General features: G+C 42.8%; 1 protein-coding gene across 1 annotated transcript in view; it reads left to right on the top strand.

Annotated features, from left to right (window-relative positions):
- Nucleotides 1-273: 273 nt before the first annotated feature.
- Nucleotides 274-18,920, top strand: part of SAP130 (Sin3A associated protein 130) — a 988,428-nt gene continuing 969,781 nt past the window's right edge. The window contains exons 1-2 of the mRNA XM_086942556.1: nt 274-346; nt 11,316-11,433. Of these exons, the coding sequence (XP_086798682.1) occupies nt 11,322-11,433 (112 nt within the window). The 5' untranslated portion in view covers nt 274-346; nt 11,316-11,321. The remainder of the gene's footprint in view (nt 347-11,315; nt 11,434-18,920) is intronic.

Raw genomic sequence — 18,920 nt, 5'->3', positions numbered from 1 at the left:
TTCAGAAATTTTGTGGGCGTACTAGGATTGGCTGGTATGCCCACAATGTTCCAATCCTTGGTCACCTTACACATCAAGATCCCGCCCACTTTGAACGACTCTAAAAATTTGTTCAGCCATTGGAGTAGCAGCAATATGACCCGGAAGCACTGAAATTATTGTATCCAAACGTCAACCGTATGGAAAAAAAAATCAATAAGGGAGATGTTGTGAATTACGGATGGAGCTTGAAAGAAAGATACGGCTGGTCACCTTAGGCAAATTGATAGTAGTCGTTTGAAGTTTCTGGAGTTTGCTGAGGAAACATCGACTTGAATACGAGGTGACCCGTGTTCTGCATCATAAGGTAAGTTTCTATCGTTTATGTCCTCGTGGTTTGTCGGCTGTTCCCGGTGTGTAATATGGCTGGCTGTATTTGAAAATATAATTTATTGTAATTTGTGGGTCATGCATGGGCAGACGCATAGTTTATTTTGTGATAGGCATATATGCAGGAAAGACCCCAAAAGTTTTATTTCTTTTAGCGCCCAAAACTGCCTAGTCTTGGTTGTTCCGCTTCTCCAATTCTTTCTACTGTATCTATTTTCGTAAGCTCTTTTTCATCCCGCCGTTTCATTGTTTCCTCACCCCCCCTTATTTTTAAACTTTTTTCATGGGTCAGAATCTGGGGATGCATTAGGAGTCTTAGTCCCCAAATATCTTGTGATGGTCCCCACCATTGGCAGTGCCAATGGTGCCAATTTGGCACAGATAAAGCACTTGTGGGATGGGTTTCAATATGTTGTGCTGTTGACTGGACAGGTTCTGCCTTGTTATGTCTTGTGTTTAAGTTGCCTTTTTGCAGCCGTATGTTACGCTCACGAGATAATTAGATTATGCATTTTAATGCTGAACTGAACTGCATTTTAATGCTGGTGTTTTTATCACTGCACTAAAATACATTAGTCGCGCAAATTATAGCCCACGACCCCGAGTTGACTCACCAGCCTGTGATTCTGGGCAAATCACTTGATCTCCTCGTACATACCTAAAATGAATGTGTTCTTGTGTGTAAAGTAACTGGCCCCCATGTAAAGCGATCCAGTAACTGGCCCCCATGTAAAGCGATCCAGTAAATACCTACCTTAGGGTCGAGTTCGCGCTTTATTAAACTTAAAAAAAAAAAACAGGAGCTGCATCTAAGCAACAAGCGGACTGCGCTGTGGAAAACCTTCATCTCTTTTCACTTTTCTACTTGATCCTCTTCATAATCAACATTGGGTGCAGGACCGGCTAATGTAACCACCCACTTCATGCCTAACTGGCTGCTGCCCGTAGTGTAAACCAAGTCTTCAGTCAGCACGTGGCCATATAAATAAACAAGCATTGGCATAGACAATAGGTCTCGCTTTTTGGACCCTATAAGTATTTAGTTATACAGCAGAATATCCTTGGTGTAACAACACCAACTGTTGCATGGCTAATAACTTATAAGGTCCCAAATGCGAGACCTATTGGCTATACCAATGCTTGTTTGTTCACCTGCATGTTTGGCAAGGGCAGTTTATTTTAGTGGTACTGATTATTGCCGCATATGTCGTCCAAATGCTCATATTTGCCACTGTGGGGCTTTGGCCCGATATATTGAAAAATAACCAAATAAAATTTGTTGTTTATCCCCTTCGAAGCTAATGACGAGCTGGGCTCGTCATGGCGCTTACCTTCCGTGCGCGGATGACAAGGCCAGCTCGTCATGATTTATGGTGTTTTAGATCTTTTAGCGCAGGACGGGAAAACGCCTAGCAGCCATGTGGTTAAAAAAAAAAATGTATAACTCTTGTTCTACTGATTGGCTTTAATTTGCTTTAGTGTCATTTTATTTAATATTTTCTCTATTTTCCTAAATTGGTTTGGTATTCTTCTGTTTTCACTTTATTACTGTTTGTGTGCTGCACAACTAATTTACACATTGCGTCTAAATTAAGCCTAACTTCTTTTGTCGCAAGCTATCAGAGGATTTAGCTCAAGTTAATTTAGTGGCTTTCATAGTTCACCTTCACAAGGACTGAGGCTGTAGCTTGAGTAGTTTCCAACCCCACCTTCCTCCAACCAATAACCCAATTTCTTACACTCCTCCAACAGCAACACAATAGTTTGAAGGCAATTTAGTTCTTTATGAGACTCCACATTGCCCAACAGTGTTTTTTAGATTACGCACTCTTTCACTCAACATTTACATTATAGAGTGACTTTTAGTGGGGTCCTGGCAGGACTTCCAACCCCAAAGTCAGTTTAGCGAAGAGGAGGTGAGACATAACAAGCACTGATAGTGGGACCACCTCTTCAGCACCCAGGGTGCTGAGTTACTGTTGGCGGGTTCCTAGCTTAACTTCCAAGCCCAGAAGCCAGTTCGGCGAGAAGGAGAACAGAACGCGGGCTTACAGCTCAATAGACTCATAACAGATGCAAAACATTGGCGCACGCTCCTCCTGAGAATGATGGAATGGGCAGCAATGTTCAAAATGATGGCGCTACTGCGTCAATTGTATGTGTTGCAAAGTACGCCATATGCGGTGCCCTCCTCTTATTTCCAATGAGTAAATGCAGAACTTTGTGCGTTGCTATGGTGCTGAGTAAACTGCAAAGCAGGGCTTATGACGGAGGTTTAGCAGTATCGGACATTTGTGGCTATTATTCGGCAGTCCAGCTAGTAAACGTGATTGGATGGATGTTTGTGGACAGGAAGGACCCAGCATATAAGATTTCTTTTTTTATTTATACTGTTTTTATTAGGTGGTATGCATATTTAATGTATCGAGTCAAAATTCGTATACATTGCAGTTGAAACATGACAATAGAAACAATACGTGGCTTTACATTACATGGAATCGTTCGTCCTCAGGTAATCATTTTTGCAGTGCAATAAAGTGCCATACATACAACTTACATATACAGTACTATTGCTCTCCATTTTCATATAATGTATCTAGCACACTGGATCGTAGGTATTGCAGTAGAGGTTCCCAGATATCTTTGGGCCTTGAGGGGGCAGGTAGCTCCTCCTGCATAGAATACAAGATTTTCCCTACAGTATACAAGATCCTTTATCCAGTGATCAGGGATCAGTGCAGTTGTGCTTTTCCATTTCATAGCCACCTGCCTCTTAGCTAACAATAAAAGCGATTCTCACAGATTTACCAATGACACCCTCAGGAGCTGCGAGAGGCTCAGTAAACATATTTGTGGGGTTCATTCTATTTCAATGTTAGTCAAAACGTGCAGCCTCCGTGTCACTTAAATCAAGAACTCTGCCACCCGTGTGCATTCCCAAGCCAGGTACCAGATGTCGCTATCAGCGCCCGCATCGTTTACCTGCATCGTTATCTCTAAGACCATATTTGAACAGTTTGTGTGGTGTGTGATAAGCCTGGTGGAGATATTTGAAGTGAATTATACGTAAATTGCCATTTGACGTGAGGACAGTGGTGAGCTGACAGCCGTGCTCCCACTATTTCTGTGTCAGCTACGGATTAAGTCTAGCGTTCCACTGTTCCAGACTCCTATTGCGGATCGTGAGTTTCTCCTCTCTAGCTTCGCGATACAATTTGGTGACCAATTTTTGTCTTGTATGGCTAACCAGCAGAATCTGAAGGGTCTGTGACGCAGGTGGTTCGGCAGGGAATGTGGTGTAGTGTGCCTTCATTGCCATTTTGAGTCGGTGAAAGAAATGGACAAAGAGCGGGGTCCTGTTCTGTACATAGCTTAAGTCGTTCTCAGTTAGAAAAATGCCATTGGTGTATACGTCCTGCTTCTTGTCTATCCCTGCCAGAGTCAAGGTGTGCATAGCTCCATTATTCCGCATGATTCGCAATTGGTAACGGGTGCATATGGTGGTAGCTTTGCGGCCATCTGACCTAGCGCATGCCATGCCTTTATTGTGGTGTCTATCGTGTTTATTTAATTGTTGGGTGTACCCCTACAGACCCGGCAGCAAGAAAGCCCCATGGTTCACCGACGAACTCAAGAGCTCCAAGAAGAACTGCCGAGCCCTCGAGAGAACCTGGCGCAGAGACCCAACACCCGAAAACACCACCAACTCATCCGCGCCACCAAGAAAACTGCATTCAACCGAGAATGATTGCAACATATAACAAAGAAAGTTACAAAATATTGGCATATCTTAATGAAAGATCCGGACATTGGAAATGACATTGGAACTGGCCCTTTAGTAACATATCGAAGAGCGCCAAATCTCTCGGACCATTTGGTAAACAGCCACTTCGTATTGACAAAACAGAAAGACTGGCTACAGAAAAGAAACATTGGATTTACCAAATGCAAAACATGCAAAGCATGCAGAATAGGTCAAAATGCAACATCTATTGCAGACCCTTCAGGCAAAGACTTCATAATTAGAACAAAAATAACGTGCGAGTCCTCCTTTGTTGTATACATGCTCATGTGTCAATGTGGAAAAGAATACATTGGGAGTACCAAATGTCCTCTCAAGAAGAGAATTTTAGAACACATTCGGGCAATACAAAACTGTGATAATACCTATGCCATGGCGAAACATCTAAGAACACATACTGGCAAAACCTGGGAAGACATAAGATATTTGGGACTAGCATCCATCCCCACCCAGGAAAGAGGGGGAGACAGACTTCTGAAATTGAGACGTTTGGAGTCTAAACTTATAATTAAGTTCAAAACAAGACAGCCAAGAGGGTTGAACGCAGACGAGGAGATGCATGTACACCTCTGAAAAACACTGATCATTGACTTTATGAAAAATCCTGTGTGAAGAAACATTGTAAAGGCCGCAACGTCCAATCAAGGGGAAAAGTGTGGGACACAGGGCACTCAGCCCATCTAACGAATCATAACGTAAAACGTTATAGGAAAGGTCCTTGATGTAAAGTGTTTATTGTGAAAGCACAAAATGGACTATAATTTTGAATTTAATCATCAGCATATAATTTTATAATTTTATTGTTATAAAATTTATGTTAGAACATTTCTTATATGAAATGTCACCCACACGCAAAGCCCCACATAAATGTTTTGTTTTGTTGTTAAAAAACATACGTTTAATGTACAAGCTACAAGGCCCACAATTCCTCAGTTTTGTTTAACTGAATGAATAGTATAAATGGTGGAAAGTGAAAAGGGACTCTTGTAGAACACTACCGTGACCAAGAACGTTAGTTCGAAACGTGTAGGAGTTTTTGCTAAGAGACCTAAAATAAACTATCGTGTTCAAGAGGAGTGCCGCGTCCTTGCCTTTTGTTCATAAAATTACCTAGGAGACACGCTCCCGGTCTCCAAACGCGAGCACCAACCGATGGAGTTCCCTCTGCTACGGGGACATTTGTGAGGAATATATATATATATATATATATATATATATATATATATATATATATATATATATATATATATATATATATATCTCCATCCATAGCAGGACCCCATTTTAAATAGCTTCGATGGGCGTGGCCAGGCAATGGCCCTGTGGGATATGTAGTGCGGGGATGTCTTCCTCAGTGGGCGCGCTTTCATCACCACCAAATTACTTAAAATAAAACCAAAGTGGGCTGACACACAGTCCAGGCGAGACTCTGCTGTGCTTTTCAGGTGCCGTTCAGAGCTTCAAGCGGGCTGCTCCCTGCAAAGTGCCGGCTCGGTTTTATTTTTATATATATATATATATATATTTCACAGAAAAAACCATAGGTTTTACACACGTTATAGTTAGGAAGTAGCATTTAAAAAACCTATGAAATTCACTGAAAAAAACATAGGTTTGACACATGGTATAGTTAGCTGGAAATTTTACTGACATAAAACCAATGAAATTCCACGTTATAGTTAGTTGGACTCACTATAACTTGCGCGTGCAATGCACTGCTGATGACGTCACATATTACATCACTCATGACATGGTCAGTGACATCACTCATGACATCACTGATGACACCATCCAGTGAATGTGTATCTTACTGAAAAATAAATATTAGTGAATAATGTTTAAATATTTAAATATATATATATTAGTGTTTCACTTTGTGTATAAGTGGCTACATGTGTTGGTAAGTAGCTACATGCGTATTCATTGGTTTTTAAAATGCTAATTCAGAAAAATGTCGTGTATGCAACCTATACTTTTGGCAATAAAGTTCTGGCAATATTTTTTTCGAAAACAAGCCGTTTTCTTCACTGTTGAAGTTGCATAGAGACTCCTTGTAAAGCAATACAGAATTTGAAAGTCTGTACCTTGCCTTTTTTTAAACACATTAAAATTTGTCTGTAAATAAAAATAGCCTTACTAAACTTTCGTGCGCGACCCGGTGTGCGCACTCTCGGCAACAGTTGTCAATAAAATGGATATCGCATTTCCAGGCTTTCGTGCGCGACCGAGTGCGCGCACAGGCCTATATATTTCGTAAAAACCTTGCAATTTGAACTTATTGAATTTCTTCATACACACCTCAAAGAACTTATAGTACGTCAAAGAGACTGTACCTAGACTTCTTTTTTATTCTTATGAAACTTTTCAGTAAATGGAGCCGAATGTCTTTTTAAACTTTCGTGCGTTACCGGATGTACACACCTTGGTATTTTTTTTAGAAATATAAAACGTTTCATACTTTAACAATTGTGTGCTTAAATCCAGCTCAGAAGATGTACAAAATCATGATGGTAGTTGGTTCAACCCGGACCGTTTATTAGAGATAGATCGTCCAACTCCACCGGAAGACACCCCTAATAAAAAGGACATATATATAAAATGCGGACTAGCCGCTGTATCGTGCTAGCAAACTATAACATATAAATCGTTAGAAAAAACAAAAGGAATCGAGCAAAATCAGTAGGCCACTGATGGGATCTTTTTTTGACCTCGCTAAAATAGAAAAATTAGGAACAACCCCTCATGAGAAATATGAAACTAGTGAGAGAAACAGAGCTCGACGCCATGATGGCTGCAAGACAGCTCGGCTCCGCCGCCCACCCCACCCAAAATAACGACAAATATTATAAAGATACACAACACACCAGCAAAGTAACAGGGTAAAACGTTTTATTAAATAACTATTTACATGGCAGCCTACTGCAACATGAAAACAACACTTTCAATTGGTTCTTAATAGTTTCAATTCTGGAATTTACACGCAGCACTCCACCCACTTCCCTCACTATCTTTTCTACTCTCAAGAGACAACAACGTCCTACATCTTTCGGAAGACTTTGGTGAAATGGCTACCGTATCTCATTCATCTTCCGAATCTGACCAAAATTATCGACTACCTTTAATAAGAAAAAATAAATCTTTCATCTGGCAATTTTTCACTTATCCTGAAGATCAAAAGAAAGTGAATGCACCAAAAGTAACCTGCACGATATGTGACTTGGTTCTCTCAAGAAGAAATCCAGCAAAAAAATATTCCTTTTCCATACATACCATGGTGCGGCATGTCAAACAAGTGCACCCTCTGCAATTTGCAGAGGCAACGACAAGAGCCCTGGCCACGCTATTACCATTAGAGGTGGCCAGCACATCTTCTGATCGACGACCTGTATCTCCATGGAGTGCAGAGATGGACTTCAGATATTTAACTATATATGGTCTTTAACCTATGGTTTTTTCAGTGATTTTCTTTGGTTTTTTAATAGCAAATATCAAAAGCTTTTTTGTGGAAAATGACTAAAATTAGGTATACATAAGCGGCGTTCATTTATGTTCACCACAGCCATTTTTAAAAGTAAAGTGAAAGTCGCGAAACAGTGGCCACGCCATCTAGTCCCTTTTAGGCCCCATCATGCACGTAAGTAACAGCCATTTTCTGTGGCATGGCCTCTCTGCCCACTGCCAATAGCCTATGATTGTTCGAAATTGGTTCTCTTTGAGTCATTCTCTGTTCACAAATAAGCATAAAGTCGCAATACTCTATTTAGTTTTTGCAGATAGTGAAGGATAGGTAGTGCACACTTTTGTCCCCTTTGTAACCCGTCATGCCTATCTCTGCCCCGTTTGTTGGTAGTTGGTTCAACCCGGACCGTTTATTAGAGGTAGATCGTCCGACTCCACCTGAGGACCCCCCTAATAAAAAGGACATATATATAAAATGCGGACTATCCGCTGTATCATGCTAGCAAACTATAACATATAAATCGTTAGAAAAAACATGAAACTAGAGAGACGAACCGAGCTCGACGCCATGATGGCTGCAAGACAGCTCGGCTCCGCCACCCACCCCGCCCAAAATAACGACAAACACTATGCAAATATTATAAATATATACAACACACCAGCAAAGTAACAGGATAAAACGTTTTATTAAATAACTATTTACATGGCAGCCTACTGCAACATCAAAAAACAACACTTCTAATTGCTTCTTAGTAGTTTCAATTCTGAAATTGAACACCCAGTACATCCAGAGGTCATGTCCGACAATTGTGTGGGGGGATGCCTTGCTAATGCCGCCACCCCCACCACCTTCTGTGGGAAGGACTCTGGATATCCTTGGTCCCTGAGAGGCTTCGATGTCCCTGCCTTGCACAAATGTCATAAGTTCTGAATGTTGAGTGCCATACTTCAGGGTCCAAGAAACGCGGACTCGGAGGGGGCGCTTGGCTCCTGCCCCCTCCCCAAGTCTTGTTCCCCTGGTATGGTCTGAGATCGCCCCCGACATAGGCGGCCGGCTCCCGGGGTCAGGCGGAACTTCTTGCCTTTTGATGCCTCTTCCATTCTGGACCTTGTCCCACAATCCGTTTGACCTGAAGACACGTCCTGCGGTGCCCTGGTCCGACCATCACATTTACACCGTCTCACCCGCCATCCGGCTGAATTGCACCCACTCTTCCGATACAGCGACAGGCGGCTGCCACGGAGCTCAGGAAATGGCGGTCGGCTCCACAGACTTGGGCCTGGCCTGCAAGGATGGCTCTGGGCAACCCTGGAACTCGGACGCTTGACTGCTAAGGCATGAGCCCCATTCCCAAAAGCGTCCCCTCAGCCTTGAAGATTCTACAAGAGTCACCGAGGCCCCCGACTCCTGCAGACTTCCGGTGGGGAGCGACTGCCATGATTGCTCGCGGAATGGCCACGACGTAGCCACGGGGTGCTCTCATGCTGACGCCAGCTTCAGTCTGAAACATCCAGAAACACTGTAGACTACCAATTCGATCAGTTCCGGTGGAGCCCCAACGACGTATCGCGTTATTGCGTAATCCGTCATATGACGCGCCGCGTTAGCGCACCCGGAAGTGCTCCGGTGCGCGAGGCACGAAGCGCAGCTTCCCGGAAGCAATGCGGAGCGCGTAACGTAAGCATTTACATTTCAGTTGGTTCTCCCTCACAATATTTTCAATGTCACATAAAAGTCACCCATCACCCACTGCCATCTCTGGCTGTTTCCATGGTAACACCTCATTCTGCACCTGGCTGAAGGCACAGGTCAAAAGTTCATATCTCAACGTTCTACAGCAAAGTAACAACACTGTTTTCCCTCCAGAAACACCTGCCAATCCACAGCTCTGTTACATGTCTTTTTTTTTCACACCCAATAGTACTTTTCGTTCAACATAAACATTAACATGCAACGTACTGTTCAATCTCCACTTCTTACAATCAACCAATCATTTTTATTTTTTAAACCACACCCAGCCTCTTCCTTTTTCTTTATTTAGAATTTCAACTGCTAACTACCATTCCACTTCCAGAACCGATCGGAGGACGACTACAAATCCCTTGAAAATGAAGGTCTGGCTAATAGGACACAGTTATATTCACTGGAGTGAAAAATATGCAGTAAGCAGACGAATTTGCAACCTCAGCTTACCAAATGTACACATAACATGGATTTCCAAAAGAGGATTGAAATGTCACCAATTGATTCCATTGGTGAAAACTTTTATGCATCTCCCAGAACCAGACCTTATAATTGTGCACTGTGGTGGGAACGATCTAGGCACAATCACTGGGGTAGGTCTGGAAATGCTTCTAAAAGACACCTTTCGACAATTGATGACACTTTTTCCTCGATCTGCCTTGGTATATTCCAATATATGCCAAAGACAGAAATGGAATTGGTCCAATCACCATTTGTGCACAATTTGAGAAAGCAAGGAGACATGTAAATAAATCTGTTTCTGCGTTCCTCAGAGATTATAGCATGGGTTCTATTTACCACAACAACTTGCGATACCACATGCAAGATGTCTATAGGAGAGACAGTGTTCATTTCACGAATGAGGGAAACAGAATCTTCCTCTGCAACATCAGGCTCTGCATCGGTACTTACTTATAAATGCAGAAAACACTCCATTAACACAATGGCTCTTTTCAGAGCCACCTTATATCTAAGCACTCAAACTTCTGATTTATCTCCATTTTCACACTCTTGTAAAAAGGTGTGCGCGACCGAGTGCGCGCACCACGCAACTTTAAAAAAAAAAATATATATATTTTCGCCTTTAAGGGCCTTACTGCACACCCTGAGAGAACCTACGCAGCAAAACAATCTCTACCTTCTCCCCTTTCCATGTTCCAACGCTTTGAAATCAACAATATATTTACTCGCAATGACAAAATGGCGGTCAACACTTCCTGATTTCCTTCGAATCGAACGTTAACAGACGTCACGCAGAAAAATTCCGCTCGCGCGCGCAGCCGTTTAAGTGCGCGCACATGTGCGCGCGTATAGATATATAATTGACTTTAACTTTAATTTCCTCAGCCACTACTGAACGGATTTACACCATTCCAAAAAAGCGTTATCTGCGAGCCGGACTGTACAGTTTTGCCAAATTTCTTATAAATCCATTCACCCGTTCGACCTGTAGCCGAGTCTAAAGGTCCTATGGAAAATAACATGGAGAAAACACGTTTTGGGACCCCCCTTTTATCTCAGCCCCCACTTGACCAATCCCCCCCAAACTTTTAGGGAAGGAGCGCAGCGGACCGAGCCATCTTCTTTGAGAAATTCGCTAAGATTCTTCAACCAGGGCCAAAGTTATTCCAAATAGAATGTTGAGGATTTCCTATGGAAACTAGGTCCTAACTATAACTACCTACTGGCGACTGCCAGTAGGTAATAATATATATAACTTTAATTTACCTAAGGTTAGGTAAACCAAGACTGAACAGCTAACATCTCTGGGAGTTAATATCTGCTAGTTAGGATCTTATTATCGGGTATTTCCCAAAGTATGTTTGGTGGCTGGTTTTTTGGAGCGTGTGGTGGTCAGATTCTGTACTACTTATACATCTTAATATGTTTTTAATTAGAGGTCTGTACGCTGTTTTGAATTCTGTTTCTGCTCCCTTGCAGCCCATCATGTCATCCCAACAGTTCCCGCGTTCTGCTGCCCCAATGTCTGCTTTGGCTGCTGCTCAGGCTCTTCTAGCCAGCACGGGTGCTGCAGGAGGGCTCAGTACTTCAGGGTCAGGTAAATCTATTATGCTGCTACCACTCCTAAAGAACAATGTCTCACCTTCTGCTGTTTCATATATGCTTTACACTTCTGCTTGCTTTTATATCACAGAGCTTAGGGCTAAAAACAGGCGTTTCTGGCAACTATCAACTTCCTGCTGTTGAATTCTTGAAAATATTGTCTGTGGCTGTGAATTTAATTTGTCTTTGTCGAGTTGGAAATGGCATTCATGCCCAAAAAAGTGATGGGGTTTAAAAACAAAATGTACAGTTGATCGTATTTTACGATCTACCAGATGCCCAGTGGAATGAAACACTGGAAGCATTAATTCATTTATCTTTACCAGGCCAGAGCCAATGTTAGTCTGCTCTGAAACCCATGCTTGGTTCTTTCCTCCCATTTTAACTGTCCAGAAGGGATAATTTCAATCAGAATCAGGAATATTCCCAAGGTGGTCTCCTTATTAAGTTGATCAGGAACATTGGTGAAAAATGTAAACTGCAGCATGGATATAATGCCTAACTTGCTGTGATAAGGAATTGATAAATATCTTTATGGAAAATTATTATTAATTTGGATCCATAAAGACACAACAATGTTGGTTACCATTGACTGCGTTATTACATGTTAAAACGTGGGTAGAGATTTACACGTGAATTTGCTGCAGATATCTGCGTGCGCTGCTATGGTGTATATCCTTCCCGTCAAGTACATAATTCAATTATACTCCTCACTTTGAGTTGAAAATGGAAGCAACTTCAAATTCTGCTTTGTGTTTCACTAAAACCTAGGGGAACCATGACCAGTATAGCCTCTTAAGCAGTGGCTTATATTAAGAAGAAATGAAATACTAGGGTACTCATTTAAGATACTTATTAATGTCTCCAGCGTGAAAGAAGAACAGCAACACCGAGCATACTTGAAGTCTAAAATGCATAAAATGTTTTCAATTTTCGCAAGGATTGTCGGTTTTCTCCCTACGTTGTGAAGGTTGAAGAAGCATATGTGTAACAAAAACGGAGAATTTAGATAGGGTTTCTAACAGGTGCACGTTTTTTAAATGAGAAGAGAGCAAATAGACCTTGAAGATGGATAACAGTGACGATCTCCTCTGTTGAGCTATCATAATTGATATTTCTCGCTTTGCCATGCAAGCATGAAAATGATGCCTATGCACGTCTGACGCAAAAGCTCAAACACATTAATATCACATGGGCATGCAAAATGGTTGCAGGTTAAATACACTTAGCAATTGTTTATATGGTATTGAATCATTATAAAACTGAAATGCAGGTCCACCATCTCCTCTATTTTGCACCTCTAGATGTAAACTGTAAAGCAGATTTATAGCCTGATCTTCATTTCATTAGCATTTCCAAAAGTACATTAATAAGTGTTTTCATTTCCTTTGTAGTCTCCAGCAGTAGTGAAAGGACATTATTGTGCGCTATTCATCTTTTCACAACCAATGAAGTCACCACCCAATCAAATAAAAACAAAAAATAGATCATTGCTAACAGAATTGTTTTGCAAATATTATTCAAAGATCTTAATTTCCCATCCCCAAAGGTATCTCTATTCTGTGGTCAAACACTGCTTCTATCAAGACTAAACCCATTGTGAACTGTATTTAGTGCTTGAGTGTTGCACTAATTTTTGAGAATGTAGGGACAGCCCTCTGAGCCTACAATTGCAAAAACGGCAAAATCAATTCAACCAGTGCAAACGTGATAGCGGTGGCGTTTGCTACTTGTTCCAATATTCTAGCATGAAGTCTGGTCTCACGGACAGCCTATCCTACTCCATTAATGGGAAAGAGAATGGAAAAGAAGTTGTTTCAGAAAGATGAGGAAACTAGGTAGGTGTATGATAGATGACAGGTATGTTACAACCAGTCTAGCAAGGCCTGAACCAGTCCGCGGGCACCATTTTGTAGGCTTTTGTACCACAGACAGAATAGCTGTGATACTTTGTTGGGCCAGATATGGAAATATAAGACTCAACGCAATTTGGAAGTTGTATGGAAGTACATATTCTGGGACCACAGCTAGGAAATTGTCGCACTCGCTGCGAGCAGCGAATGTCCTGACATTACAAGTTTTCCAGAGCACGCCAAAGGCAGCGTAAGCAAGATGGATAGCAGCATGAGTGATGCTAATAGTATGAAAATGAAAGTCATCATGATGCACTGGTACATCTGTGGGGAGTTGGTCCTCATCCATAAACTTTTTGTTACTCTTCTGTAACATAAAAGTACATAAAAAGTCATCATAAAAATGTTTTACTTTTAAATTCATAAACAATAATACTCCTAATCGTGCACAGATACAATTCAGTTAAAAAGACTACCCACAAATGTTTCCTTATTCTTTAAAAACTGCCATAGACACGAATTCACATTAAAATTAATGGACAATAAGACTAATAATAGTGCATAAGTTCAATTCTGTTATAAAGAGTCCACCCGCAAACTTTTCCTTATTTTTAAAATCTGCCATAGAGGAGAACTAATTGCACGGCAGACCAGTGGGTTGTTTAGTTGTTACAAAAATAGCAGAGCTGGTCTACACTGTTTAATGTCCTGTTTTATAAAGAGGCAGGGCACATTTTTCTTTCTGGGGAGCTCATAACACTGGCAAAAGAATACAATTTGCAGATTCGTTAAGGCGGACACACCATCACTAGGGCATGTAGAAAGATCTGACCAGGAATAGCAATTAGCTGGGAATTCCACCATTAATAGCTGCAAATTAATCCTAAGTTATGTCCGAATAAACAGGTGCTGTGCGTTTTGCACTGGGGTCAAGTGAGCCTCCTAGGCAACAGCAGATGGCTTTAATTTTTCCTCCTCCTCTCTTTTACTCGCAGCCTTCTTCTGAGCACAGCGTTTCAACTTGGCAAGCATTCTGAAAGAATCTGGTTTTTGAAGAGATCTGAAAATCTGATCTCCTCACAGCAAGACTTTACATAACTTAACCTCGAATCTCTAAACAGGGGTGTGGAATTTATTAAAATATCTACTTGTCCATGGGGCAGGTTGCTTCATAAATCTACTTGTCCTGTAACAAAATCCACGTTTCCCTTTGGTGCCATGTAGTGCTGCCACAAATTATGGCAGCAATCTCATTATATAAGAGCTCTTATATAGCCTCTCGGATTATGCCAGGGCATATCCTATAGTAGTGTTTTATGTTGCCACGTTTCCGCAGCTCCACATACTGGGACTGAAGATGGTGGTAAGCAGTAGTTCCAGGCTTGGAATGCCCTATTGCGTCTGTGCAAACCAGCTAACTTGCATGTTTTAGGATTTACAACAAATCTTCTCTAATCTTTCCCATACTGAGAAATGTTGGAAATTTACTCCTGAGAGTGGCATACGTAAACCTTCTTTCAGAGTTGGGAAAAAAGTAGTTGGAGGGAAAATGAACTTTCAAACATCCAGGTTTTCACATGAGCAAATCTACACATGCATATTTGCTCATGCTAAAATGCAGTTCACAAATATTTTGTAGAAGTACAATTTCTTGCCCTACTAATGTAAATTCTTGTGAATTCACGGAAGCCATATACCAAAAGTGCACTTTTGAGACTTTCTTTAATAATTGGGCCGCTAATTTGGTCTGGCGTTAACCATGACCTTTTGTGTTTTATTAAAATTCGCTCTCTCTGAATCGGCTGGCTTCACTCTGAGTGACTGCATTCTGCTCTTTCACAAGAAGCATATCGGTACACATAGGAGTCTTGTTCAGTGCCAGTAACTAATGTGGCAGTGTGCTTTTTTGAGACCAAAAACTATTTTTGCTTTGGCGAGTGTTTGTTATAATGGTGAGGGCCCGGCAGCTCTCACATCAATAAGGTTTTACAAAAGCCATGCCAAAACAAGTCATGCATTGCCAAAACTAAAAAGCTGACCTTCAATGTCAGACCTACTGGCTTTGCCAAGGCTTGTATTTTTGTTTCCCATAATCTTATTGAATCTGGTAAGACAAATTTTCCAATATGAATATTTTTGGGAAATACTAGCATGCATCACCACATTTTACTAAATGATGCTGCAAAGAAATAGTACCTAAAATGTTACAGTAGTTTAGCAAAATGTTATTTCCCTACTTTCATTTTTTAGGAACATTTTATATCGAAAGCAAAATACACATTAAAACTTGTTGCCCTTGACCCCAAACAATATGTCCTGGGCGTCGGGCTATAGGAATTCCACATCCCTGTCTAAACCAAGCTTTTGTACATCTTTACAATACTTTAGGCACAGAGTAATGCTGGTCGGGTACATAGTAGGATCAATTACACATTACATACATTCAAATTTGCAATCCTTCAGTCTTTGGTGTGTCTTGTAATTATCATGCTTCCTTTTAGCGTTTCTCTTGTTTCTGCCCTAAACATCTCCCAGGCAGGCCAGATATTTTCCCATTTGGCCGGGCATCCTCTTCTTTGATAAACATTTTTTTTCTGCCTGCTGACACCAATCTAGATCATTCCCTCAGTCTTCAATCCATGGAGGTTGACTGCGTCCCCAATTTTAGCAATGTTCATTTTGGCTGCTCCAGCTGTCGGCATCAGCCATGTTTTGGTATGTGTGGGCCAATTAATTTCCCTCTCACCCCCAGGAGGTTTCCTTCTTGTGTCCACTGGTACCCTCTGCCCCACCACCTCTGTCATGATCCGAGCCATCTCATCAGGTTTGTAGTTTGGGACAGAGCCAGAGTGTATGAAAAAAATGTTCCTTTCTCTTTACACCCCCTGATACAGTGATCTGTGTCCCTCCAGCCCAACTGATGGTGGAGTGTTCTAGGGGCGCGTAGGACCTATGTAAGATCCAGAGCCATACCAACCTGAACCTCGCCCTTATGGCAATCTCCCTAGGGCTCTATATGGCCTCCTTCTAGTCCTCCTCTTCTAGAAGTCAGAGCTCTGACTCCCATGCTTCTCTCGAGGGGACTAAAGGGTCCAGGAAATTGTTCATGATTTTCCTGTAGGTAAGGGACCCAGCCTCGTCTATCATCTGGTCTAGCAATAACTGGGAGTATTCCAGTAGTCCCTGTGAGAAGTTGGCCTGGTATATGATGTTCACTATTCTAGTGAGCACCTTGCACCAGTCCAAACAACCCTTATGGTGATGGTTGTAAAGTCAACCTTATAGACCAGCAATCCTAGTGGTAGCATGGACAAAGCAGTCTTAGGCTAACACTTCAGAGAGCATGTGAAGCCAATTATTTTACCAATTATAATCCCTTGAATACCAAATGAAAGGTCCCCACACCAGGTATATATTAAATGTATATGTATTTATTACTAACACAATCCCTCTGCACTCTTTATGAGGTCAGAGTTCGAGATACAGCACAAGTTACTCAATAAGCATTCTATAAGTTGCACAAATACAATTCTGCCCTAGGGGGCTCACAAACCATATACTAAAGAAGTGGTATAAGAACCACTTCAGGAAAGGTGAGTAGGCCTAGGAAATCGCTGGGGCTACGCTGATCGACCAAAGGATTGGAAGTAGGAGACCCACAGGATGCGTGTGCAGTGTCTAAACACACACGTGAGTTACCGTAGAGAATCAATGGGAACGTAAAAGTTACAAAGTAGTTGATTTTCAGACACTTCCGGGTGGACTACGTGAAAACCCTGTTAAACTAGGACACTTGGATAGTTGTTACCCATGGGAGCACCGGAGTACTAGAGTTACCTCACCCAGGGAAGCCTGGTGCATAGGTGTTCTTTCGTGTCGGGTTTTGTAGCTGAATCCTGTGGAAAGCAGCAAGAAAGTGCTGCAGGCGACCAGGAGGAAAGTGTCCGGATGGATCCAAGGGTGGATCAGAGTCGAGTAGAACCTGAAAGCAGAGGGGACAGAGTCTGGGTCACTAGCCAGTGACCAGGAAGGAACCAGGCGATGTCGAGATGCAATCAGGTGAAGAAGTGAAGCTTGACTCTGCAGCCACGTGGACCAGGAGGCGTCGACGACGACCAGATGCTGGATACGAGCTGTCCCATGAAGGCTCTCTGTGACTGCGGTGTCGGTATCCGGATTGGACCCAACAAGCCTTGGTAACCGCAACCCACGCAGGAAGTGAAGATGGGCTTCTGTTCAGACCCGCAAGGTCTGGGGCGCTTCTCTTTCACAGGGAAGCTAGAGCAAGACTGGAGCAACCAGGTAAGCGTCGTTGTTTCAAAAGGATGTCTTCAGAGGGGCCACTAGACTACGGGCTAGCAACCGCGAAGACGCGTCGAGGAGAAATGCAGGCGCAGGCCCCACGCGGCACTCGTGGAGGGCTGAGCTTCGGTGCACTTACTGCTCGGGTCTGGGGCTTCTCAAATCCTAATGCACAACTTCGAGGACGCCTCAAGCTGCACAGGTAGCAAAAAGCAGGTACTGCAGGATGTCAGGTCCAACTTCTCTCGTGTCCGCCACGGGTCTCAGCTTTTCTGTGGATGTGGGTCGGAGTCAGAGAATTCTGGAAGTCCAGAGTCTGCGTCGCTAAGTCTTCGGGATCCGGCTGGAGCGTCGACAAAGCAAACCGACAAGTTACTGTTGGTGCCTGTTTGCACACGGTGGTCACTCCTTGACCATAAGGGAGATGTCTTCCAGTCGATATGGAACGTCGAAGGTCCAAGAGTTTGTGTCTGAGTTTCTTTCCAGGATAAAAATCTAAAGTCTCTAGACTCAGCTCCTATCTTTATACTAAACTAAGGGGCTGGATTACCTGCTAGGTCCCTCCTGTGGGTGGAACTTTGGAAGGGGGTGGTTACACCTCTTTCCCTTTGTCCAGTTTCGTGCCAGAGCTGGGGCTGGAGTGCCCCAGCAACTGGTTTGAACTGGGCTATGCATGGGGCACCTTGTGTGCCCCAGGCAGTGTCTCATTTCTTTCAACCCACCCTGCCCCAATACACTAAAGTCTGTCTGGGAAGGTGCTAGCACCTCCCAAGGCAAGAAACCTATTGTCCAGGCCTCCCCTGCCGGAGTTTCGTCCAGCAGCAGGAGGTCAGACTCGTGCCTGTGGCAGCAGCATCCATTTTGTGATGCTGAGGCTCTGTTTAACTTTACCCGGGTAAAGCAGTAACTACATGTCTTCTCCCTCTAGAAGGGTGGAATGCTACCCCCGCCGCCAGAACTGGCTGGGGGGGGGGTTGCATGGTTCCGAAAGCTGCAGACAGGCTCAGCTCATGCTAGGGCACCATCTCACATAAAATCAAACACTCTGCCTCCAGGATTGTTAAGGCCTGCCATAGGAGTGACTTATAGGTACATATGTGTCTATATATAAGGTTAGATATAGGTACACACTATATCTAAGCAAGGGGTGATTACACCACCTTGCCCAAGCTGAGTGGTCAGCCTGTGGTGTCAGTTTGGATGGCCAGCCAGGGGTGGCATAATTCATGCTGCAGCCCCTGGTAGGCCTTGGATGCACCTATGCCCTGGTACCTATGGTACACTATACAGGGGCTCCCAAGGTGACCCAATACCCAATTAGATATGT

The sequence above is a fragment of the Lissotriton vulgaris genome, chromosome 11 (assembly GCF_964263255.1).
Source record: "Lissotriton vulgaris chromosome 11, aLisVul1.2, whole genome shotgun sequence".
Lineage (NCBI taxonomy): Eukaryota > Metazoa > Chordata > Amphibia > Caudata > Salamandridae > Lissotriton > Lissotriton vulgaris.
Note: the sequence above shows the minus strand (reverse complement) of the source record. Positions and strands in the feature narration are given on the sequence as shown.